The 25,748-nt window shown below is 44.3% G+C and overlaps 1 protein-coding gene across 12 annotated transcripts in view; it reads right to left on the bottom strand.

Annotated features, from left to right (window-relative positions):
- KIAA1217 (KIAA1217 ortholog) overlaps positions 1–25,748 on the bottom strand; it is a 719,758-nt gene that overhangs the window by 21,993 nt on the left and 672,017 nt on the right. For 7 of the 12 annotated variants that reach the window (XM_078075245.1, XM_078075247.1, XM_078075246.1 and 4 more), the window contains 5 exons: positions 24,722–24,826; positions 24,166–24,215; positions 17,575–17,741; positions 5,188–5,363; positions 488–618 (listed from right to left, as the gene is read on the bottom strand). In XM_078075245.1, the coding sequence (XP_077931371.1) occupies positions 488–618; positions 5,188–5,363; positions 17,575–17,741; positions 24,166–24,215; positions 24,722–24,826 (629 nt within the window). The remainder of the gene's footprint in view (positions 1–487; positions 619–5,187; positions 5,364–17,574; positions 17,742–24,165; positions 24,216–24,721; positions 24,827–25,748) is intronic. The other 5 variants (XM_078075250.1, XM_078075251.1, XM_036072687.2 and 2 more) reach the window with 1 other exon arrangement.

The following is a 25,748-nucleotide window of genomic DNA, read 5'->3' as shown; positions in this document are numbered from 1 at the left end:
ATGCACACTGGATAGGCTTGGAAGCGTGGGGTTCATCGGCCACCGTGCTCCACACACATCTTCAGGAGGCAGACACCTGTCAGACAGAGCTGGGTTCCAGGTGACCTCGGGCAAGGGCAGGGGTCCTCTGCGCCTCATTTCCTGTCTGCATATTTGGGATAAAGGCAACTGTCCCTTAGGGTCATTTGTAATGAATTTGGCACCTGGCACATTGAAAGAGCCCAGTGGAGAAAAACTGTCATTAGTATCGTTTAATCCTAAGTCTCCCAGCACCCACTAAAATAGAAGGTCCAAGAAGACAGGGATATTTGCCTATTTCGTTCAGTGATGCATCCCAAGTGCCTAGAACAGCGCCCAGCACACATAGGCGCTTGATGACTACTTGCATGCACACATGCATAAATGAATGAATCCTTCACTACTGGACAGATTTTTAAACACCCCAGGAGACAGGCTTCGGACTTCTCCCTTCAAGGAGGAGGCTCACCTTTCAGGGTAGCTACAGCTTCTCCCACTTGCCGCAGGAGGAAGGCCCCGTCTTCCACATCTTTTAGAGTGACCGCTCGGCTGGCTGATGTAGAGTCCTTCTTCAAGTCTTCAACAAAGTCTTCCAGCTCACTGTGAGGGGGAGGGCAGAAGCAGACCAGCAGATGGGAGTGAACACCGAGGTCCCCAAAAAGGACAGCTGCAGTAGCAAAGGGCTCGTCCCAGCCTCCCCTGGCCTTCTGCTAAGATGGCAGCTCATGAGGGTAGCTTGGTTTGGCTTAAATATTCTGCTGAGGTGTAAGGCAGGTGCAAGGAAGTTTCCCCAGGCCCTGTTCATGGGGACGGCCAGGTTGGCCAGAGGGAAGATGGTGGCTAGTTGACAAAGGGCCCGTTCTTTCTTTTCAGTGGGGATGCTGCTGCCAACTGAGGGAGGGGTATATGCACTTTGTAACGTGACAGAGGGGATGGAGTGTGCGTGCTGGAGCGGGGAAAAAGGAAGGGTCCTGGTCCGGTTATATCGGCCTTCTCCACTTGGAACTTGATATTTTGGGCTGGATAATTCTTTCTTGTAGGGGCCTGTCCTGTACATTGTAGGGTGTTCAGCAGCACCCCTGCCCTCTACCCACCAGACGCTAATAGCACCTGCCCCGAGCCTGTGACAAACAAGGATGTCTCCAGACACTGGGACATGTCCGTGGGGGAGGGGGGGAGGGGAGGAAAGCAAACTTGCCCCTGGTCAAGAACCTCTGGCGTACACTGAAGATCTCATCAGTAAGGACTGACTTTCTGCTCTAAGCTACAGAGGTTAGATGATCACAGATCTGATTTCTGGTGTGTATGTGTGTGTTAAGAGAGAGGATGTGAGAGAAACGTGCACGCATATGCGCGTACACACACACACACACACACACACACACCCCCTAAGGTACTGCTAGAGCTCCAACAGAACTGAATGAAGGTCTTCCAAACCAACCAACCAACCAACCAACCAAACCGACAATATCCTGTCTCCTGGGCACATTAATAACTGCATCCTAAACACGTTTGTATCACTTCAATTTGCCTGTAAATCTGACAACAGAAAACGTCTCTTAAAGGTGGAGGAAAAGGATGTTGAGAGATGAAAAACCACTAGGTGGCAGCAGGTGAACAGCATTCCACCTGCCCGCGGCGCAGGGCTTAGAGCAGGTGGGGAGCAGAGAAAGATGACACAGTGCATCTGCAAAACAAAATGGCCTGCCCAGAGCCTTCCCGCTAAGTGGGCGTGCAGACGGGAGTTACGGATGGCACAGCCACTGCGGGAGGGATTCAGGCAGGATGCGATGTATATTTCACAAGGACCATGGGGCAAACAACAAATTCATCCGCCGTAGAGAAGTGGGCTTTTTGGTGAGGTCTTTCATTCCGTTATGGCAAATGGACCCAAACTGCCTGTGATCCCTTCAGAAGAAATGACGCAACTTCAAAACCAAAAGGGAAAGCCTCATCTGCTCCCTGTCCACATTTGTGAACTATGGAAAGGTAGCTGGTGTTCTGTGAACCCACCCACAGCAATTTCCTACAGCTACCACATCCCTGAGGAGAGAATGTGTGCCATCCCTCATAAGAGCTCTAAAAATGGCACCTCTGTGTGGAAAAGTTATTTTCCATTTCATTACCAAACTGAAATATTTTAGTGTGCAGTCCAGTCCTTCCAAGTTTTGAGGGAAGAGCTAAGACCCAAATGTTATCACGGCTCCATTAACAACCCCAAAGCCTGCCAGGCTGTAATTAATACTCCTAGGAGCTATCATCTGACCCAAAGTCAGTCTGCCTAAAATTCTATTTTAATCTCTTCTACACAGCGTGCCTCTTGGATTTCATAACTCTGCACACAGGAGACCCTTAAATGTCACAGCTTTTCCTTTGTTGGTCAAGGAATATATACAAAAGTGTATTGATATTATTGTATACAACAATGTCACTTCTGTTCATATGCTTATGATATCTGTTAGAAAGCAGTTGGATCAAATTTGTTCATTCACAATGTAACCGAGATCAGCGAGCTAAAATGAATGCTGAAAACAAATTTTCAGTATTACGTAATCAATATGACTTTTGAGATGTGAACTCTGCTCAAAGGAATGCCAGATGTTCACGGATGCTGTGGTTTATATGTAAATCTATTTCTGTAGGATGCTTTTTCTTCTACCTTAGTTAAAAGGAAGCATCAATTTGTTGAAATATATTTCATCTGACTATTATTGGAAGAGGAATGATCTTGATTCAATTTCTCTCCACAGTTCTAGACCCAAATTTCATTTCTCTGCCATCTGAATGGCTCACCAGTAACTTACCCTAGCATGACGCCCAAGGGAACTTATTTTCTTGTGTGTGTGTGTGTGTGTGTGTGTAAGGGAAGAGCAGGGGAAGGGAGGGGAGAGAGAGGAGATCATTGTTTTCCTAATGTCCCAGAGTTGAAATTTCTGGCTGTCTTTTGTAACCCGCTCTCAATCGCTACTCTGATCCCTTTGCATTTAATTTCTCTTCCCTTTCCTATTTCTACTCCATGATTCAGGCCTTACTGACTTTGGACTGGACTGTTACTGCACTTCCAATATGGCTTCCCTGATGTTTCCCCCTCCATCAGTCCTGCACGTGATCACCAGAGGGACCTTTCTGAAATAGAGCTCTGACTTTGCTATGTCCTTGATCAAAAAACTTCACTGGTCTCCTCATCAGGCTGGCAGTAACTGTCAAATGTGAAGACACTTCAGAGTCTCCCCCTGTAGCTTTGTGAAACGCACATTCTCAAGCTCCATCCAGAGAAGTTCTGAATCTGGGTTGGACCCAGGAGCTTCCATGAAAAGCCAGGGATCCAGGTTTCTGTTACATGATCTTCCCATCTCGGTAAATACAGGCCCCACAGACGTCGAGCAGGCATGCCGGGCTGAGTGTGGTCTCAGATATGGGCAGTCACCAAACAAGCGGGAATGGCGTTACCCAGAAATGAGATCTGATCTAGCATCTTGCACCCCACTCTCCTGCCAAAGTGGATGATCTGCAATTCTCCAAGGACACCTTGCGCCTTCCTGCTCCTGAGACGGGCTGGTTCACAGCCTCCCTCTGCCCGGAAGCCCCCCACCCCCTGCCAGCCTCCACTGATGGAACCCCACCTGTCCTCCAGGCCATCCTGGTTCAGTTTAACAAACCATTTGAGACCCCACTACACACATGGCCCCGCCCTGGGCCTGGGAGCACATGAAAAATAACTTATTTCAGGTTAAATCTTCTTGATCCCTGGGGCCCAGAGGAATCTCTCCTTTGTGTAGGTTCACCGGCACCTGGGAGTCATCTGTTTTGTGCTATACACATACTCATAGGTTTGGCTTCGTGAGATTGGAGCTCCTCGTCTGCCCTGTGCTGTGCACGTCTTACCCGTGTGCGGCCTGCCCACAGAGTCCTCCCCACCAGACGTTCCCCATTCTGCCTCCCACCTCACTCTCGGGTGGGGCTACTAGTCTCAGGCTAGTATTGACATACTAAAGATGCTTTTTCTAGGCCAGAAGCAAGACTCACCTCGGCTCCTCAAGAAACGCAACTTTTAAAAGAAGAAAATTTCCTTTTTCATAATTTAATTGGAAAATTGATGAAATATTCTTAAAAGGCTATGTATTTTTACAGAAGTTTTCAAGAAGAATCTTAACACCGAGATTTAGACAACTGGGCTGTCACAAAAACATTTCCGACAAAACGACCTTATCGCCTCACAGTGGGTGATCAACTGTCTACAAATGCATGAACTACATAAAATTTTGGAAGCGATTTTGAGATGTCGGTGAACGGTGGCCAAATTCCATTTTTTAGGAAAGTAAGAACTCTAATTGATTTTTGCCCCCTCTGGACTGCTACTGAGAGGAACGTTCTATTTTTAACGAGACACGCTGGGTTGGCATCTGAGGTGGTACAAGCTCAAGTATCAAACAGGTGATAGAAAATAACACTTTCCATCATGGAGACTTCTGGACCTTCTGCTCATGAGAAGAATGTGAACGTTGCTTCTTTATAGTCCCAACTGGGGAGATTTAAGAAGTGAATTACCGAGAGCAGGAGAACCCAGAAAAATTACTATTCATGATACTAGAAGGTGAAATCATTCTATGATAAATCTTCATTGCATAACAACATATATTACCATAAAAGATGGACCTGCCCTAGTGACTGGGGAGTAATTAAACTACTCATTTCAATAGTGGGACTTGATAGATGCTTTCAATAAGAACCTCACAGAAGATTGATAACATTCAAGGAAGGATCTTTCATTCCTGGATCAGACATACTTTACCTCTGAATTATTCTTTTGTGCTTCTAACTACAGTTGAATAATAGGAAGATAATTTTAACCCTGTTATTCTGGCTATTAGTTTTCATTTACTGAGATTAAAGGCAGACTTCCCATTTACTATTGGGTCTTGTCATTTACTTCCTTCAATTTGATGTGTCGCTGAGCCCTACACAGGAGCATGGTGCTCGGGCTTTTAAAGAGACCAGCGCAGGTAAACTTTCTGGGTCTGGATGGAGGGGCGCTAAGGGTCTATGGATGCCCAGAATGGGCAGAACTCTAACTTGTATACAGTGGGTGCTCAATAAAGAGAGCAGGAGAGATCACCATCGAGGAAGGGCCCTGTCGTCGGCAACACGTAACAAGTGCCTGGCACTCACCATAGCTTCTTGACGATCCTCTCCTCCTCGTGTAGGTATTTCTGTCTCTCTTGTTCAACCAGGACACGCTGTCGCTGTACGGGGTCCTCCAGCCTCTTCATTGTTTCAATCACTTTGCCACTGATTTCCAGCTCAGCCTTCTTCATCATCGCCCTCAGCATCTCCTGGTTCTGCAGCTGTCGGACAAAAGAAATCAACCTCAATTGGCTCTGCCTGCCTGACAGAGTATACAACTGACTGCCTGAGTCTTCAGAGGCGGGTCTGGGGAAACAGCCCTGCAGCTGAGTATTTATTTCAGCGAGAAAGGGAAGGAAGGGACGATTGTATATATCGTTACTTCAACCGCCATCTGAGGTTTGGATGCCAACTGATAACAAGACGTTCGTGTCGATGTCTGCAAAAAAAAAAAAAAAAAAAAAAAATAGGAGCCTTTCTAGACACTGGTCAATGCCTCATGGACATCAAGCATAAACTCTCATTGACATGTTTTTATAGGGAGCAGCTGAAAGCACCAGCTTTGGAGCCACTTGTTTTTGATGGTTTTGTAGATCTGTAGATGCGCCTGGGGATCATTTGCAAGCCCCGAACTGAGACACAGAACTGAGCGTGTGATAATGCAGAACCCAGTGGCCCAACCCACCCTCCCTCCTTGAACCCATGTGACCTTAGAAACGTCACTTTCTCTTCCTTTGTGCAAGACTTCAGCTGCAAGAGTGGAACCTTTAGGAATATGGTTTACGGTGTTAGGAGAAGAACATCTGTAACGTTAGGAGAGGTACTCCGTGCACCAAAATATTTCTTCCTGCCTACTCTAGCCTCCTCCCGTCATAGTGACTGAAATACCCTTATTACTTGGTCTTTTAGATCTCCAAGGCTTTTTTTTTTTTTTAAAGATTTTATCTTTTTATTTGACAGAGAGAGAGACACAGCGAGAGAGGGAACACAAGCAGGGGGAGTGGGAGAGGGAGAAGCAGGCTTCCCGTGGAGCAGGGAGCCCGATGTGGGGCTCGATCCCAGGACTCTGGGACCATGACCTGAGCCGAAGGCAGACGCTTAGCCCACTGAGCCACCCAGGCGCCCCCAAGGCTTTTTTTTAAACCTTTTACCCTCTTCACCCATTTCTCATACCCCTTCCTCTGGCAACCACCAATCTGTTCTCTGTATCTATGAGTTTTTTTTATTCCACCTGTAAGAGAGGTCACATGGTATTTGTTTTTCTCAATTTGACTCAAATGAGGTATTTGACTCATTTCACTTAGCATTATGCCCTCACAGTCCATCCATATTGTCACAAATGGTAAGATTTCATTCTTTTTTTATGGCTGAATAATATTCCATGGTATATACACACCTAATTTTTTATTTTTAAATTTTTATTATTGAAGTAAACATCCAATGTTATATTAATTTCAGGTGTACAACACAGTGATTCAACAATTCTATACACTCAATGCTCAATACAGTAAGTAAGTGTAGTCAACGTACACTATTGTGACAATATTATTCACCATTCACCCATTGATGGACACTTTTGTTTCCATATTTTGGCCACTGTAAATAGTGCAGCAATGAACATGGGAGTGCATATATCTTTCTGAGTTACTGTCTTTGCTTTCTTTAGATAAATACCCAGAAGTGGAATTGCTGGGTTATACGGTAGTTCTATTTTTATTTTGAGAAACCTCCATATTGTTTTCTACAGTGGCTACACCAATTTACTTTCCCACCAACAGTGTATGAGGGTTCCTTTTTCTCCACATCCTCGCCAACATTTTTTATTTGTTGTCTTTTTGATACTAACCATTCTGACAGGTGTGTGGTGATATCTCATTGTGGTTCTCATTTGCATTTCCCAGATTAATAGAGTTGAGTATCTTTTCATGTAGCTGTTGGTCATCTGTGTCTTCTTTGGAAAAATATCTATTTAGATCTACCCATTTTTAAAAACTGGATTGTTTGGGTTTTTTGGTATTGAGTTATACATACTCTGGAATACTAACCTCTTACTAGATACATGATTTGCAAATATTTTGTCCCATTCAGTAGGTTGCCTTTTCATTTTGTTGGTGGTCGCCTTTGCTGTGTAGAAGCTGTTTACTTTGATGCAGTCCCATTGTTTTTGTTGTTGCTTTTACATTTGGTGTTAGCTTCAAAAATTCATTGTCAAGACCTATGTCAAGGAGCTTACCGCCTATGTTTTTTTCTAGGAATTTCATAGTTTCAGGTCTTATGTTACAGTCTTAAATCCATTTTAGAGTTAATTTTTGTGTTTGGTGTAAGACAGTGGTCCAGTGTCATTCTTTTGCATGAGGCTGTTCAGTCTTCCCAGCACCATTTATTGAAGAGACTGTTCTTTCTTCATTGTATATTCTTGGCTCCTTTATCATGAATTAATTGACCATATATATGTGGGACCATTTTTCTGGGCTCTGTATTCTGTCCCATTGATCTATGTGTCTGTATTTATGCCAATACCATTCTATGTTGATTATTATAGCTTTGCAATATATTTTTAAGTCAGGGAGTGTGATGCTTCTAGCCTTGTTCTTTCTCCAGATTGCTTTGGGCTATTCAGGGCCTTTTGTGGTTCCACTTTGGATCAAACCCAAACCCTGGCTACTATGAGACTTTGGCATGTTACTTAGCCTCACTTGGTCTCCATTTCTTTATCTTTAAGGATGAGGCTTCACCTCCCTTACCAGAGCTAGTCTGAGGATTAAAGGAGATACTGCTTGATATAGAATAGGTACTCAACAAATGTAGATTTGGCTCTGGACTATTTCAGTGTATCAGCTAAAAGAGAATCTGTGTCTGTCTTGTTTATACAGGTCCATATACCCAATATCATGTAACCACAGGCCACTAAAACATAGTACTTGATGTTGATGGTTGCAATGATAATGATTCCAGATGAGCTCAAGGCTCTTGGCAATTTACTATCTTTCCCTGGATTTTATGTAGGCTGCTTGCATGCATAATATCACAATATCCATATAATTTTCCATATAGTTTCCAGAGCACTCTTGTTTCTTACCCCAGAGAGTATATGATCTGTGGTTTGCATCTGGCTTCACAAGAATCTAGTCAAATACCTGAATCCTGTTTCTAAGTCCTGTTATTAAGTATTTCTCTGGGGCAGGACAGTTTTCTGATAGCATATCCATCAAGTGAATTTATTCAGTCAGCCTCAAAGATAGTAGTTACATTATACCTATTATATTCTACCTAAAGTTTCCCTGAAATTTCATTTAGCTGTTATTGGTTTGTTTTGTTTTATTTTCTGGTTTCATGGACTGTCGGACAACTATCATATATTACCTCCTGGGAGTGACGTCTTTGTCAGTTGTTCATTATTTGTGCAAATGCCATCTGACCATGCTCATGCTACCCTCAACTCAACACTTCATCATGTCATCCGGTTTTGCTGAATAAAGATAAAACATTTCAACACGAGCAACAGGCAGAGCCACCATCCTGTTCCAGCACCAGCTCTGTACTGATTACCTGGCCATCCAGAAAGAGATTGCCTGCGTTCAGTTTCCAGTTTTACCCCTTAGTAGCCATGTGACTGCAGGCAACTTATTAATCTCTCTGTGTCTATCCATAAGAAGGGGCAATCATCGTTCATATCTCATAGGCCAGTAATGGAGATTCAGTGAGGAAATAAAGTGCTTATCACAGCGTCTGGCACAAACCTGGCCCCGGGGGTGGGCCTGCAGTTTTGTCTGGGAGGGAGCCAAATAAAAATGTACCACTCTTGGGTTACCTCCTCTGAATGACTCATAATTATGCCCTCATTGCTTTTGCTAATAATGTCTTTTTATTGTGGTCTTAAAAACAGCCAGGATACTGCAGAAAGTCACCACGTATGGAAACAATGCACGGAGGGTGAGTCCCTCCCTTGCTCTCTGCAGTTGCAGCTCTGCCTACAAAGCACAGGGAAGTCTGGCCCTTTCCCACATCACCCGTGTCCGCACGTTACAGGTAGCTGGCAATCCCTGGTCTAGCCACACCATCGTCCTTTCTGTCCTTCTGACTGGCTAGGCTCCTTTCTGCCACAGGGACTTTGCACCTGCAGTTTCCTCCACGTCGTTAATTTTTGCTCTCCACAGAGTCTCCAGGACCCAGGGCCGCTCACAGCAGGTACTTGATAAATATTGATAAATGCATGAATTAGGCACTAATGCTGATAATAATGAACAAAGAAGAATCCAAAATTCCTTCCTCGATGGTAGACGTAAGGGCTGACCCATGGGCTCAGATATGACTTGGACTCAGCTCTCACTCCTGCCCTGCTCTGACAGCAACATTGACAGCTACCAAAATGACACGCTTAAATTCAGTGCCATGGGTCAAATCCCACGGAGCTATTTCCTTCGAAGAGGTGGGGGGATGCAGGGTCACAGGTATGCATGGAATAAATAAGTAGATGATTAAGTGTGCTGAAAAGTGACTGACACCTGGGTCCTATCCCCCTGAGAGATTCTGATTTAATTGGTCTACTGTGCAGCCTGGGCATGGGGAATTCTTTCAAATTCTCAGATGATTCTGATGTGCCACAAAGGGTAAGCATTACGGCCTAAGAAAAGGACTCTCGAGTGGATAGATGATGTCACCATGCCATGAGCTCTGTAGACAGCTCTCTGTCCCGAACCCTCCCGCCAAATCTCACAGACAAGCTCCAAAAAAGTTATGGTCCCATTAGCAGTGGGTATTCACAGTGGCTATTACGCTGGAAATTATTACTGGAATATTTAAAATTCTTAAAATTGAAATCTGGAAGATGGGCAAAGTGAAGTCCTGAGAGGTTACGTGACTTGTTCTGGGTCCCTCGGTAATTAAGGGTAAAATCAGGGTAAGAACCAAGTGTTTGAATTCAACCTGGTAATTTTTCCAGCACCCCAAGTTGCTCCTCTCACAAGGCAGGGACGTGTCTGTTTTATTCCCAGCCACAAGCCCAGTTTCTGGCCCACAGTAAGTACCGAACACATATTGGCCGTACACATGAATCTCAATCGAACATTACTCATAAGCCTACAGACACAGCAGAAGAACACAACTGTATGTAATATTTGAGTTATTGGACTGGTAACATGGCAGATTGCATTCAAACTATTCCACTTGAAGAGGAGGTTTGCCTAGCATTCTGGGTTACATGATCCTCCTTCCAGAAAGAGGGGCTCACCAGAGCTAGCTGGAGGGAATAGCACAGTGCCGGCCCCCCAGGCAATGATGAGTTAATCGTGAAGGAATAAGCGTACGCACAGGTTCTCCTTCTATTTTCCTGTAGCCCCCACCCTCCTGCCTGGTGTTCTGGCCACTGTCCCCAGGACTCAGGACGCCCCTGTTCATCCGGCACTGTGTGAAATGCCAAGCTGAGGCAAGATGCAGATCCACATCTCTCTCTAAGTGCTTCAAATAAATTAGTCATTAGCAGTTCATATTATCACATGTATTTTTGCTTAGCAATGATACCTACATGTCAATTAACTTAAAAACCCCTATATTTGATAGTTTACAATCAAATATACCCATTTTAAGGGCATACATCAGTGAATTTTGACAAATGTATAGACCAATGTAACCACCACAAAGAAGACAGACAGCATTTTTTTTGATCACCCTAGAAAACGCCTTCATGACCCTTGGCAACCAGTCCCCCACAGCCCCCAGCCCCAACAAACCACCAATTTGTTTTCTGTCCCTAAAGATTAGTTCTTCTTCTTCTCCACAGACATATACATGAAATGACACAATATGTAGTCTTGTGGGTGTGGCTTCTCCCTTCAGTATATAGTTTTTGAGATCCAGTGTGTTGTTGAGTGTTTTAGTAGTTCATTTTTGTTAATGCAGCATGGTGTTCCATTGTGTGGATAAATTAACTACATGGATTTATATTGTATGTACTAACATTTTTATATGTTTGCATACTGACTTGATTCTGGTGATCTTGCTTTAATTCACTTATTTCTGGTAGCAATTTTTGTAGTCTTTTTGATTCTATATATAGACAACCATGTCATTTGTGAGTAAAGCCAATTTTACTTTCCTACTTTCTTTTTCGAGCCTTATTGTACTGGCTAGGATCTTCTATACAGTATTCAATAGAAGTGAGAGCAGCCTTCCTTGTTCTTATTTCTGATTTTATGGGAAATGTGTGTAGTGTTTCACCATTAGCTATGTTTTCTGTAGGTTTTTCAGACTTCCTTTATCAGGTTAAGAAGTGTCCTTCTACTAGAGTGCTGAATGTTCTTATCATCAGCACTGAATTTTGTCACGTTTTTTCTGTATTTATTGAAATGATAGGATTTTTTTTCCCATTAATAGGGTTAAATACATTGATTCTTTTTTTTTTCTCATATTAAAACAATCTTGCATACCTGGGATAAAAACCAGGATAATATATTATCCTGTTTATATACTGCTGGATTCAATTGCTAATATTTTGGTAATGTATAATTTCATGGGGGATGTATATTTTCATGGGGGATATTGGTCTATGTTTTCTTTTCTTATAATAAATCTTTGACTGGTTTTGCTCTTAGGGTAATGCTGGATTCATAAAACCAGTTGGGAAGTGTCCTGTATTTTCTGGAGTTTTTTTTTTTTTTCCTTTCAATACTATAAAGATGTCATTCCATTGTTTCCAGACTTAACTTTTGTCTTTCAGGAGAAGTGCGTGTTAATTCTTACTTATATTTCTCTATAAGTAAGGTGTCTTTTTCCTCCCCACCTCTGGCTGCCTTTAAAATTTTTCTATTAATTCCTTTTCTTCCCCCCTGGTGGTTTGTTGAACTTTTTTGGTCTGTGGATTTACAGCTTTCATCACATTTAGAAAAATTCCAGCCACTATTTCTTCTAATGTTTTTCTCTTTTCCCTGGACCACTTAAACATTGTTCCACAAATCATTAAGTTTTGATTCATTTTTCTCCAGTCTTTTTTTCTTTATACTTCAGTGTGAACAGTTTCTATTGCTATGTTTTCAAATTGACTGATTTTGTTTTGACAGTAATAAATCTTCTATTAAGTCCATTCAGATACTGTGTTTTTCAGCCCTTGAAAGTTACACTTAGATTTTTTTTATATCTTTCCTTTTCTTGTCTCATTGTGTTCATGTTTTTCTTTAAATCCTTGAGAATAATTATTATAGCTGCTTTAAAGTCCTTGCGCTGTTCTTGTTAGCCCTGCCATTAGTGGTTGCTTTCCATCAACTGATTTTTCTTAAGGTTATAGATCACATGTCTAGTAATTTTTGATTGAGTGCTGGACAGGCAGTTCTGGATTTTGTTTTCCTTTACTGGTGGAGTTGCTCTGGCAGATGGTTCAGTTACTTGTGGATCATTTTTGGTCTTTAGGGACTTGGTTTTAAGCTTTGTTAGGGTGAATCTAGGGTAGTGTTTACTCTGGGACTAGTTTAGTCCCAAGACTGGAACATGGTTCTTCCCTGATCTCTATTAAATGCCCCAGGTGACCAGTGAAGCCTCTTGACTCTTGCTTGTCAAAGTATGAACATCTTCCAGCCCTGTGTGAGCTCTGGGGGTTTTTTAGCTTAGAGCCTCCCACTCTGTTTTTGCCTGGCTCGGTGGTCTTTCTCACTACACACACTTATCATCCAACGACAGACCACAGATTTATATAGTCTTTTCTCTGCAGAGCTTCCTCTTATTTGGTATTCTATTCCACAAATTCTAGCTGTTTCAGCTCTCTAAAGTTTGATCTTGTCTTCTCAATTAGGCTGTCAGTGCTCTGCCTGGTCATTCCTTTCTACATCATGATCCGAAAGTGCCCCCAGGCAGAAAGCTGAGTCAAGTGTAGGTTTCACTTTCTTTGCTTCTATTCTCCCAGGGATTACAATCCTGTGTTGTCTGTTATCCAATGCCTGGAAATAGTTATTTAATATATATATTTATTTTTCAGTTTTCTAGTTGTCAACAGTGGGAAGCTAAGTACAGTTACAGTTACCCTCTCATTCAGGAAACATTAATTTATTGTAAATGCTATGCCTTGACATTTTTATAAAAATACTCAGGAACAATGTTCTTGGCCATATAAATATTTAATTAAATAACTTATCCCTATCAACGTCCAGAGACTAGGAAACTACCTAAAACTAATTCCACCCACCTCAAAATGGACATGTACCTCACATACTAAATCCTGATTTCTTAGGTAAAACCTAAGATTTCTTAGGTAAAACCTAAGACTATAACAGTGTCATATAATGGGACTGATTTTCTGTCCAGCAGTGACACTGAACAGTAGTTGTACCATAAATCAGGAAGTTTCATGATGATAGCCAGACCCCAGAATGACTCCTGACTACCTGGTTAAGTTTTCTGGGCTGCAGGGAACAATGTATAAGATACTTGGTCACAACCACATGTTATCTGAGAGATGACTCCCCATCTTAGACAGCCTCTGTGTGAAGGTCTATCTAGGGCTTGGTAAATTGTATGACACTGAACTAGTCCCATTAATTATTTCTGCCCAGTAGGCAAAAATAGATCTGCTCAGCACAGGCCAAACCCTAGCATGCTTTTCTCAGGGATACACAGTCCTATGATCATCTTTTTTGGATGTCAGAAGATAAATGAGACTCTGGCACATTTTTATGAGGCACTATCTTATTTAAAAAGACACCTTAAGATAACTGTATTGAATCATATCATTTCAAATACGAGGTCTTCGTGTATTGTTATGTTTCTTTTTTATGTTGATATTTTACCTCCTTCCTCTCTTAGGAAAGCACAGTAAATTCTCAGTAGTCTTAAAAATAGAATGCTAAGTCCAGAATAACCCCATTTTTTTTTTTTTATTTATCAGGAGGCAGAATAAGGAAATAGGAACCAAGGGAAAAAAAAAAAAACTGTGGGAATTAGAGAAGTAGGATATATCCATTCTCTCTTTAGGCCAAGTCTCATCTGGCCCTCACAGAACTTCTATCATATCTTCTAGAAGCTTATCTCTCTCCTCAGCCCACATGAGGGACAGAACTGCAATCACTTTGGTGGATATGGGATTACTTTGGGAAAATCCAAGTACTGTGGCATTTTGGAAAAAAAAGATGTAGCTCATCATTTAGGAAAAGTAAGCTTTTTCTAAATCACACAAGAAAAGGTAATGGATAAAGATAATCATCTTTTGAAAGAAACAATTATTAGGTACAAGACCTTCACCTGTCCCTTGTCCATTGTTGCCAGCTAAGTGCTGACCCAACTTTTACCTTAGAATGGGAACATGACAATATGGAAGTTCTATATAGCTCTTGTATCTATTATAACTAAGGAGAGAACACATTCTCTTAGCCACTGGGAATGGGGTCCATCATTTGAAGTCAGGGTTTTGATGTCATCAGGTGTGTCTTTCATGCTTACAGGGTGGTGGGTACCCCATCTGTTTCTGCTTCACCCTTGTGATAGCTGAGATCTCAATATTTCTAAGAGGCATCTCAAAGGACTGAGCATTCATAATACCCACGAGCAACAGTTCTTATCCCAGAACATTCTAGAATCACCAGTGCCTGGCCTCTGGTTCACAACAGTGAAGTTAAACTCTAGCAGTGGTGCTCAGGTACCAATATTTTTGTTAAAGGCCTCAGGCGATTCTAATAGGTAGCCAAGATTGAATACCATTCTCTTAGACCAATAATTCATGTGAAATTGGAGAGCAGGGAATTACATGAAGAGAGTTTTAGCGGTCTTCGTCATCTTCTGCTTAGGCTCCTTTTGCCTCCCTTGACATTCTTTTTGCCCTATAAACTACCCATCCCACTGTGTCCTCATCAAATTTCTATTCCTGAGAATAATCCATCAATTCTGAAAATAGAATGTTCAAATAGGATATGCTCTACAGTCTAGGATTTTCCAGTGATTTAATTATCTAATTACTGGAGCCGGCTGCCAAGCACAAAAGATTTCATTCAGTTTCACTATTGTATAACACAGTTCAAAGAACATTTGAATTTCTAATTCAATTTTTGTTCTGTGGAGACTCTTCCACGAAGTTTCGTATATCTCTAATAGTTCCATTATTGGACTTATAATCACTTTGGAGTTGCACTTCTTTTTCAGTGTATAACACATATGCCGAAGGAGAACTGGTGCTGAGATGGCTTAATTATTCTACACTGTTTTTGTCTTAAATAGATATAGACTCCCCTGACTGAAAAGACAGAGGCCTGCCAGACGGGAAAGCTGATGGGGACACAGAAAATACAAAGACCAAGGTAGAAACAACAACCACCAGTTGGGAAACAAAGTGTTTAAGTTTTCCCTATGCCTCTGCTCTTTTAGAACTGCACGAACTTCAAAGCTCAAGAGCACATTGGCTTTGTTCTTTATACCCCCAGAGCGAGAGAGGCTGAGCAATCCTGGGGCAATAAAGGAACCTGTGTGGTTAAGATAGCATTCTCAGACCTTGACCGAAGAACCCGCACTGCTTGAGGAGCGATGATTCTGAAACTGAGCCACCACAGTTCAAGGTTTGCCCAGGGTGGTGGGTTGTGGGGAACCCCCCCGACCCCCTCGCCGGCCAGAAAACCAAATAAGGCCAGGGTGCTGCTACGGCCACACACATCAGCCTCCATATCGAATGTGCCACACTTCAAAGGAAACCTGGTACTTAGGCTAAATCAATTCCACCTCTCCCCCCATACCAACACCTGCTCACTTTGGAAAGCACAAAGGAGATTTAGGAATTCTTTTTCTCGTGAGGGTCCAGTGAGGAGCGATGATTTCCAAATGGCCAGCAGGTGGCACTAATGGGCAGGAGCAGCGTGAGAAGGGGCTTACCCTCCAAAAATCCCAGGGAAGAACCTGGGACCCGGCAGACCCATTCCGGCCAGCACATTTGTCGTTTGACCTGCAGGGTACTAAGTCATTGGTTTTTAAATTACTTCCCAACATTTTTTAGAAAGAATACAAAAATTTCATATAAAACCTCTATGTCCAGAAAAACCCTGAGCTCCAATGCTGTCGGGTTGTGAACTGGCTGGAGCCAAGCGGTGACTGTCCTTGAGAAGGGCCAACCTGCCATTGTCCCTCCTTCACTTGTTAAGTTGCTGCCTGGACACTGTGGGCATTGGACTTTGTCACCCTGGCACACACCCTCAGCCCGATCTGTACGCTTCCCTTCACTGCAGAGGGTCTTTGAAAATGCAAAGCAGGGAGAAGCAAATGCCTAAGGATGAGGAACGTCAGAGATGACGCGATTCAGAAGAGCACTGAAATGGCTTTGCATGGGATGTCTAAAGTAGCTGGGACGTGGCCTGGGAGACAGTAGCCTTTGTGGACCTGAGCCCTGAGCAGTGTGGTGTGTTCTGACGACCCTCACAATCCATGGTTGGGCCCCAGGGCAGGGCCCTCAAGCTGCTGCCTTTCTGTTTGTTCTCTGGTACGTAGAGGGCAAGAGGAAATCACCATCTTAGCTTTCATTAGGTGGTGAAAAATGTAGGGCTCAGGCCATGAGTGAGTGGAAGGGAGCTGAGGACGCCATGCTGCTTAGATGATGAGCTTCCTGAAGTCAGGAAGATGCCCGGGTGTAGACTAGGCCAGCACTACATCCTTGATGGTCAACCTGCCCCAAAGGTAGGGGGCATGAGGCTGACACAGGAAGCATCTCATAAAGGTCTCATAAAGCGATCTCATAAAGAAATGCACAGCCCCAGCTCCTTATACCCAGAACCACGTGATACATTTTTCTGCTTCATCAGACTGATGGGACGGATTCACCAAGACTGGTGACAGAAAAGGTCATTTTCAAAACCTCCCTTTCGATTCCCATGCAGTTCATATATTCCCCAACAATGGAAAAAGTAAGGAAAATATTATGCAACACACTCTCCAGATAAAATGCAGATGTGTTTCTCAACAAATCTTCCACGATGGCTTCTTTTCCTTATGAATTCATCTTCTAGTCTAAACTATTTCTAAATACATCATAGTTCCTTGCAAAAACAGCATAGCTGCCTGTCACACCTTCGCGCACACTCACTGAGGAGGACAAGGAGCCAAAACACTTGTAAGCAGGAAGTCTTAACTGGCTACTGGAATGCTCCACAGGCTCCTCTCTTTCCAGCTCTACTCCAAAAAAACAGATGTTTAATGGTTTTTTCATTTGTAAAAGCATGCGTAGCTTCAAGAAGTGGTTACAGATCGACTCAAGTTGTGGTGGAAGGCTCTAGACCAATTTTATGTATGTGAGAGAGGAAACCATGCCTTTATGGGGCTCCTCTTTAGGTCTTCAGTTTGCCCTTAGGAACAAAGGGTAGAGAGAGCCCCAGGAAGGTGCTGAGGGGCTAGGGATGTTGGCGGAGGTGAACGGGGGGAGAAAGCAGACTCTGGGGAACTAAGACAAAGGACATCGTCCACACGGAACTTGGTGGGTACCTGGAGCTGTCGCATCTGCTGGAGCTGGAGCCTGAGTTCGGCCACACTCCGCCTCATGTCGAGCAGGCTCATGTGTATAGCCGAGGTGCTGGCAGGCAGGGGCTGGCTGGGTGGCCCCGAGGACTCCAGGGCGCCGAGAGTCTTGCCTCCAGAAACATGGAGCGTTCCTAGGAGAAAAGAGTAGCCAAGAACCTAAGTGTCCCAGAAAGTGTAAGCTCTGAGTCCCATCCTGATCCAGATTACTGGTAACTCCTTCAGTATGAAAAAAGATTTTTAATTACGTTGGTCCTCTAAATAGCCAAAAAAAAAAAGAAAAGAAAAGAAAAAGAATTGGGTTTAAATTATGGAACATTCATGCAAGGTTATAGTATGCAGTCTGTAAATGTCATGTTGTGGAAGGCAGAACACAGAGCAGTATGCCACATTAAGGAAGCTAACTTCTATCTATCTATTTATCATCTATCTATCTATCTATCACCTATCTATCTATCTATCTATCTATCATCTATCTATCCAAGTTTGCACAGAGAAAAGATTAGATGTATATATAACAAAGTGTTAACATTCTTTCTAGCTGGTGGTATTTCATGAGTCATACATATATATATATATATATTTTTTTTTTTTTTTTTTTTTCTTCAAGTAGGCTCCACACTGGGCATGGAGCCCATTGCAGGGCTTTAACTCATGACCATGAGATCGAGATATGAGCTAAGATCAAGAGTTGGTTGCCCAACTGATTAAGCCACCCAAGCGTCCCGAGTTTTATATGTTTATATTACTACTTTTTGCATTGTTAAATCTGCACTTCAAATATCTGTAATTTTATAATAGAAAAATAAATTTTTTAAGTCTAGGACCTAACACAGGGTGCTTCCACGACAACCTCCTGCAGGCGATGTATCCGGAGAACGTGCACTTAGTTCTGGGCAGATTCAGCCCAGTCACCGAGGGGAAAGTAATAAGAATGGGGTACTCTCATGAATCCCTTCGGGTTTTCAGACCAAAGGAAGCAGGACTTCTGCTCACATCTCCTTTAGTGAGAAAATCAAGCATGGTTCAGAAACTCTCTAGGAGAGGAATCAAAAAAGGCAGCCGAAAGAAACTCTTCCTAAATAGTTTTCTAGCTGCCATAAACTTGTGCTCCTTGGGTCCAACTTAAGCAAGCCTCATGGATTTCCTAAGTCCATCCGGGAAGGGCCTGATTTGACCCAGTATGCTTCAGAAAATGCCTCCAGAAGATCCCAAGTAGCACTTACAGGATCGGCAAGGTACAGGTATCAAAAGGAAGTGCCGTTGTCTTTATACGACAGTGGGGTTCTCTGAAGAGGCCTCCAGAGTAGACTCTGAATTTACATTACACACACACACAAGCACACACCCTCTTCTGGTTAGCTCTCTTTTCTGTAAAGGACAAAGTGGAAGGTTTGCAATAGGGTGGGCAGGCCTTCCAGGACTGAACCCCGTGGCTGCTTTGCACGCTCTGAAGTGGAGACGCACAGTGGCCTCTCTTTCCATCTGGGCTCGGCACCCAGGGAAATCCTTCCCCTGCGCACACAGCCCAGCCAGCCTCAGTGGACCTGCTGCCGGGGGCTAGCTGGCATGCCCGCGAGCCAGGGAGTGCTCACAGCTGTCCTCTTGCTGGCTCCCAGCAATGTCGATGGGCGCCGATGGTACACCAAGTTCCTCACCCTCCGAGAACCAGCTTCCCAGCCCTCTCACAGCCCCCATGGGGCAGTCAGGAGAACAGAACCGAAAGCATTTTAAGGATTTCCAAAGGGACCCCAGCAGGGCAGACAAAGAGCTGTTTGTTATTTGTACGAGCTAATTGGCCACTCCTATCATCACAGGGCACGGCTCTGACCCACGTTTGGCTGTTCCCCCGAATTCGAAATCACCCCCAGAAGAGCAAGATTTGCCATCTCTGTAATGGTCCCAAAGAATATTCTCCAACTGTGAAGGTTTTTGGTAAGAGAACATCCAGTAACATTCCCAGTAACTGCAGCATGTCAAAATTAACAAGCACCTTCGAGATCAAGGATTCCGAAGGCGGTCACAATGAATTGGAAGTTTTCCTTTCAGAATCAGTCAGGCCACTTTAGCGTCGCTTCACGCCCACAGGCAGAGACACACGCGGACGTGCACGCCAACACACATGCATGCTTGCACACACGCACGCACCGACACCATACGACATCAGGTGCGCCACAAATGAGACCATCGAGGTATCTCTCCAAGGAAAATTACACAGGGCTCACTAGCTACCTCCCATTTGGTATTAAGAACTGTTCTGCTATTCTTCAGCCGAAGAAAGGCACATATTTCTTCTATATCCCTTCTTTTTTTTTTTTAAGATTTTATTTATTTGACAGAGACACAGCGAGAGAGGGAACACAAGCAGGGGGAGTGGGAAAGGGAGAAGCAGGCTTCCTGCTGAGCAGGAAGCCCGATGCGGGGCTCGATCCCAGGACGCTGGGATCACAACCTGAGCCGAAGGCAGACGCTTAACGACTGAGCCACCCAAGCGCCCCTCCCCTTTTCTCCTTCACACGGTGAGAGCAACAGGGCACCTTGCGGACCTTCCGCGTGAACAAGAGGCCTGAGTCTAACATACCATCTGTTAGAGCTGAATGCTGATCACTGGTTTTACAAAGTATCTTTCGCCACCAAACTTCTTTATGGAATCTACACTCATTTGTCAAATCTCTTCACCATCTAATCTACTACATCTAGTTGCTAACTCCCATCATTCACTGGCTGGCTCTTTGTAAGACGGCCATCGGTCAGTTGTCAACCCAACAGATGCGGGGCCTACATGACATCATCTCCTTGGTGTGAGGCCGGGCTTTGTCCCTCACTCCCTTCTTTCTCAGTTGATTTTAAACTCTCCTATCTCCTCTCTTTTTACCTATCTGCTGCTCCATCCTGGACACAGTCTTTTGTCAGTTCTTCCTCAGCCAATCCTTTAAATCCTGGTGTGTTTTCCTGGGAAGCTTGTTCTCTCACTGGACATGTTTTCCAGGGAGGTCGCTTCTACTACGACCACTGCAAACGTCTTCCACATCTTTGTCTCCAGCATCCAGGTCTCTTCAGATGCACATACAAAGACCTTGACATTGATCCGGGGCTCCTCTATAAGCAGGTCAAAGTCATTATTTCTCTTGCTCTTCCCTAACCCACTTGCTGTCTCTGGAGGCCTAATTTTAGCCAGGGGCACTATTATCCACTCAATTATTTAAATGAGAATCTTGGAAATTATTCTCAGGATCCACTTCCTAGTGGTGTGACCTTGGGTAGGTAACGTGACCTCTTTCTCAGTTTCCTTATCTGTAAAGTGGGTCAATGGGCTATTATGTAGGCCAATGGAACTAACACCTGTGAACTGCTCATCCCAGTTGCACACGGAGAACCTGGCCAATGCAGGTAACTGTGATTATTATTTCCCTGAGCAGAATGGGCAGGGGGAGCCTCAGCCAGCCTCCTGTCCTCACCTGGGAGTGTCAGCAAGTGGAAAAGCTGAGGCTGGCGGCAATGGGCTGAGGTCTGGAGGCAGGGGCCCTGAAATCTAAGGACAGAGCTGAATTCAGTGGGTGGGAACCCTGAGTGTGAAACGAGTTCCCCTTCAGACGAGATGCACGGGAGCTGGGATGTGCTCTCCACACCCACACGGGAGGCGCTCGTGTTCTGCTCCCAGCATGCCCAGACGAGTCTGCACAACCTCACTCCTTTCTACGCACGTCGCTCTTCCCCCTCTCTCCCCCCAGATCTGCCTTAGGTCAAGTATATTGTAAGATGAAATCTTATTAATGCAAATTTGATGTGAATTTCATGTATCCTGTCATGATAGAAAGAACACAGGCTCGGGAATTGGCGGGACTAGCCGTCACTCCTACTAGCGGTGTGGCTCACATTTTCCTTACAGGATTATGTGTGTGAAATGATAATCTACTATATAGACACATGGTATGTCTTCAAAATGGGAGGCTTCTTCTGTCCTCTTATATCCACCGTAAACCCAATATTCCTAAAGTCACAGGAAATCTGGTTTTCCCTTTTTTATTTACCCTTGGCCCAAAGAGCTCCTTGATTTCTCTATAATTCCATGGACTTGTCTTCAGGAGGGGCTAATACTATCAGTCTGGTAGCTTACTTCCTAGGATTCTGGAAAAATTAATACATTTTGCATACTGTACAAGGCTGCTATGGCAACGAAAGCCCTGTGGACCACGTCTAGCCATGACACATGAGAACGAGAGACACCAAACTCAGCAGGGACGTGGGGAACGACACACGTGCCGTTGCTGATGGCATCATGGACCTGCTCAGCCCTTGCGGAGGAGAAAACCAGCAGCATGTTGCCCATGCTACTCAAGTTCATCCCTCTGGACTTATTGATTCCACTTTGGGAACTACATCCCAAGGACATCACACCTGCTCCTTTCCCCTTGCTCCAAAAGAGACAATTACAAAATTTTTCACAACAAAGAAATGAAACAGCTTACATATCTTTAAAGAGACTGGGGCCCTTAACACAAAAGACTGAGGTAAAGTGACAGGTTGGGGGTATGGACCACGTGGGTGTGTGTCCTATGTGCGGACATGCATTTAGTCTTCTCATCTGGACATGGGAATAATAACTGTATCCATCCAGGGAAGATGCATCAGGAGCTAATGGGTTCCGGCATGAAAAGCACCCAGAACAGTGCCCGGCATATAGGAGACACTCACGAAATGTTTCCCTCGATTATGATGATGACGTCACCCAAAGTGAAAAGGAATAAAAGGAGAATGTAAAAGAGTGTGTGCATCTTGATTAGAACAATGGTATGGGTACTTAGCATTCCTAGAATAGAATCCAGAGGCATGGAAAGTTGTAGCTTTCAGTAGGCACCCTTTGTTATCACTTCATTACGTGTAATTGACACAGAGCACTGTGCGACTTTAAGATGTACTATGTGTTGATTGATGATATACTTATATATTACAATATGATTACTACCGTAGCGTTAGCTAACACACCCATCATATGTCCTATAATTGCCATTTCCTTCTTGTGGTGAGAACATTTAAGATCTACTCTCTTGGCAACTTCCAAGTATAGAGTTGAGAAGTGTTCCCTATAATCACAATGCTGTGCTAATATTAGATCCCCCAGAACGTGTTCATCTTCTAATTGGAAGTTGACCCTTTTCCCCCAACCTTCAGCCCTGGCTGACCACCCTTCCACTCTCTGTTTCTATGAGTTCAATAGATTCCTTCCCCCGCCCTCTTACGTTCATAATAGATGAGAAAATCAATGAATGAACAAACATCTCCCAAACTGGCAACTGGTCTGAAGCCAAGTTTAGCAATTTCCGCGAAATAATTCTCTGGCTGCAGCCAAGGTCACTGATTGATTTCTAAGTAAACCAAAAAACCCCATGAGGACTGGAAATGCTGGATGCCCAGCCCTGCTGGCTTCACAGCTGAACCGACTGTCCTTAGCTAGGGCGGAACTAGGTCTACCAGAGGTCTCAGCAGCAGCCCCAAGCTCTGTCCATTCCACCGTGCTGTGTAACATGCTGTGGCTTCCCCAAATTAGGGGTTTCACCCAACTGGCCACATGCTTCCTGTGTAATTCAGTAGCTGAACATGTCCTTGGTAATGATTTCTATTTCTAATCCAACACAAGGGAAGATCTCATATTCTTGAGAGGAGGCCTGCCTTGAGCCTGCCACATAAGATGGACATCAAATATACCTGGATATTGGTGAACTCCACTGGGAATATAATTGGGGCTTCTTCTGCGGGGGGTTGGGGGGAATGCTGGCATTTAAAAAGCTGGCCCTGGTCCAAGCACACCTTCTCTTCCCACCTCGACCACTGTCTCCCTTCTGGTTCGTTCCCATTCTTTAGGTGGGCTGAGGTCCTTCCTTACTGTAGAACCTTCCAATGGTTTCACTTTGCACTTAGAATAATATCTAAATTCCTTCCCACAGCATTTACACACGCCTCCCTGTCCCCCCCCCACCCCGCCGTGATTCTTCCTCCTCCTCCCTCCCTCCTTCCGTCCCCTCCTCCCTCACTCACCTAAGTAGTCCCATTCATCCTTCGGGCCTCAGCCTGTCACTTCCTCACGGCAATGTCTCGGTCTAGGCTAGATCTGTCAGTTAAACATTTACCCTGCACTCCTTCTTACCACATATAATTATTTGTTCTGTATCTGTTTTCCCCGCAGGCTCAGGAATTCCAGGCAGGCAGCCCTGTCTGAATGGTGCTCACTGTCCTTGCCCGGTGCCAGGCACATATATAGTTGTTGGATGCAGGGCCATATATGTGAATAAATGAAAGAAGAGTGAATGAATGACTAAAGACTGAATGGAGAGGACCAAAGGGCTTAGGCCACACCCCCGCCCCCTCTGAATTAATTAATGACTAATCTAGAATTTCAGCATTAAGCAGGAAAGGTGTGGTGGTGTGTGTGGGGTGGGGGGAGTTATCCAGAAAGCCTCTGCAATCACACCAATTAGGCGACTTAGAGAGAGGTTAAATGCTCGGAAACCAGTCAAAGCGAATCAAAGGCAGCCCGCGGGGGCTCGGAAGAACACTTACCTGCACTATCTGTGTGGCTCTTATTGGCTGTGGTTTTCATCATTTTCTCGCTGAATAAAAGAAAAAGAGAGTCAGCTAGACAGTTTACAAAATGCCTTTTTTTTTTTTGCCCCTTCCATTCACTATTCTAAGCAATTAGCAGCAGCTAGTGATGGTATCGAGCAATGAGGGTATTTTAAGCATCAGCATCACTATTGGCCGGGATGGAAGAGGCTTCCCACCACTGCGGGTGGAATGCAGCTGAGCAGCGCTCATGACTCTCAGATGGGGCGGACGTGGAGACGGGTGGATGGCGCTCGCAGGCACGGCGCGGTGGTCCGTGAAGCCACATGCACTGGGAAGCCCGTTTACCCTTCTTGGGCCAAAGTGTTACCTTCGACCAAGAATTACCAGAAGGAAAAAACAAACAAACAAACAAACCATGATTCATAGAGATGGGGATATTGTCAGCCTTGAAATGATTACAAGAAGAACGGATTTGAATGAATGGATTATCGTCATGATTAAAGAGAAACAGATTGAATTATTTTTCATTGGTTTGCTTTCTTCTTTTTACCTAGACGCATCTTTGCTATTACTTGTAATGGGCCCTTTAAAAAGCGCCGACTGAACAAGGCCAGTTAAACTGGCAATCTGTTTCTCCATGGCTTGCATCCTCTCTCTGTAAAACAAGAGAATGGTTTGTTAAAGCTATATTGACTTTCAGACTGGTTTGTCTAGGTGAATGATCACCTGAGGGTTATAAAATGCACCACCCGGTAGGCTGCCAAAGTTCACCCCATCCTGGCTCGCGGAATGTGAAGAGCCTACAAACTCTGCTGGGTTCAAGATTCGACGATCAGAGTTTAATATTAACCCAATGATCTCCCTGAAAAAAGAAAAAAAGAAAAAAAACACCAGACAGACGAGCGAGCACAGGCCTCCTGGGAAACTGAAAAGTGCCTCTTTCGGAAAGGACTCTGTTTGCCCGGAGCGTTTCTGTGACTTTCTGCCCTGCTCTCGCAATTTTCTCCCTGGCACCAGTGTCCTAGGTTAGGCCAGCTGTGGCCCGGTGGCCCAGACTTCCAAGCTGTCCTTGTTGGCAGGGAGGCTGCCGCCTGGTTTTGGTGTCAGTGATGGAGATGTTTGCCGAGTGTGGAGTGCTAACTGTTTCACAGCCCAAGAGCGATGCAAATGGGTGTCTCTGAAGGGAAAACAGGACTGGAATCACTGTCTGACTTGGGGGAAGGAGATGCTCAATCGAACGTCGTAGGAACCTTAACCTGGGGGCTTTCACAGGATCCAGCGGGAAGACAAATATCCCTGACAACTTGACCATCTCAAGACACAAGGGAAAAAATCCCTCCAATTAGATACTACGCCTCTCTGTTCAGGGCTCTCTGCGCCTCTCTGTTCAGGGCTCTCTGAGGCTAAAGCACAATTAGTTTGGCTTTTCAAATAGGCTCACATTCCTGTGCCCCGGACAATGGCAGTTTCGCAGAACTATGCCCGTTATTTTCATCACGTGATAAAAACGCCACCACAACATAGTGACTCTCCTGAGTGAGGGTGAGTGGGCAGCACGGATGTCACTGCATGTGAAT

The sequence above is a fragment of the Halichoerus grypus genome, chromosome 6 (assembly GCF_964656455.1).
Source record: "Halichoerus grypus chromosome 6, mHalGry1.hap1.1, whole genome shotgun sequence".
Classification (NCBI taxonomy): Eukaryota; Metazoa; Chordata; class Mammalia; order Carnivora; family Phocidae; genus Halichoerus; species Halichoerus grypus.
Note: the sequence above shows the minus strand (reverse complement) of the source record. Positions and strands in the feature narration are given on the sequence as shown.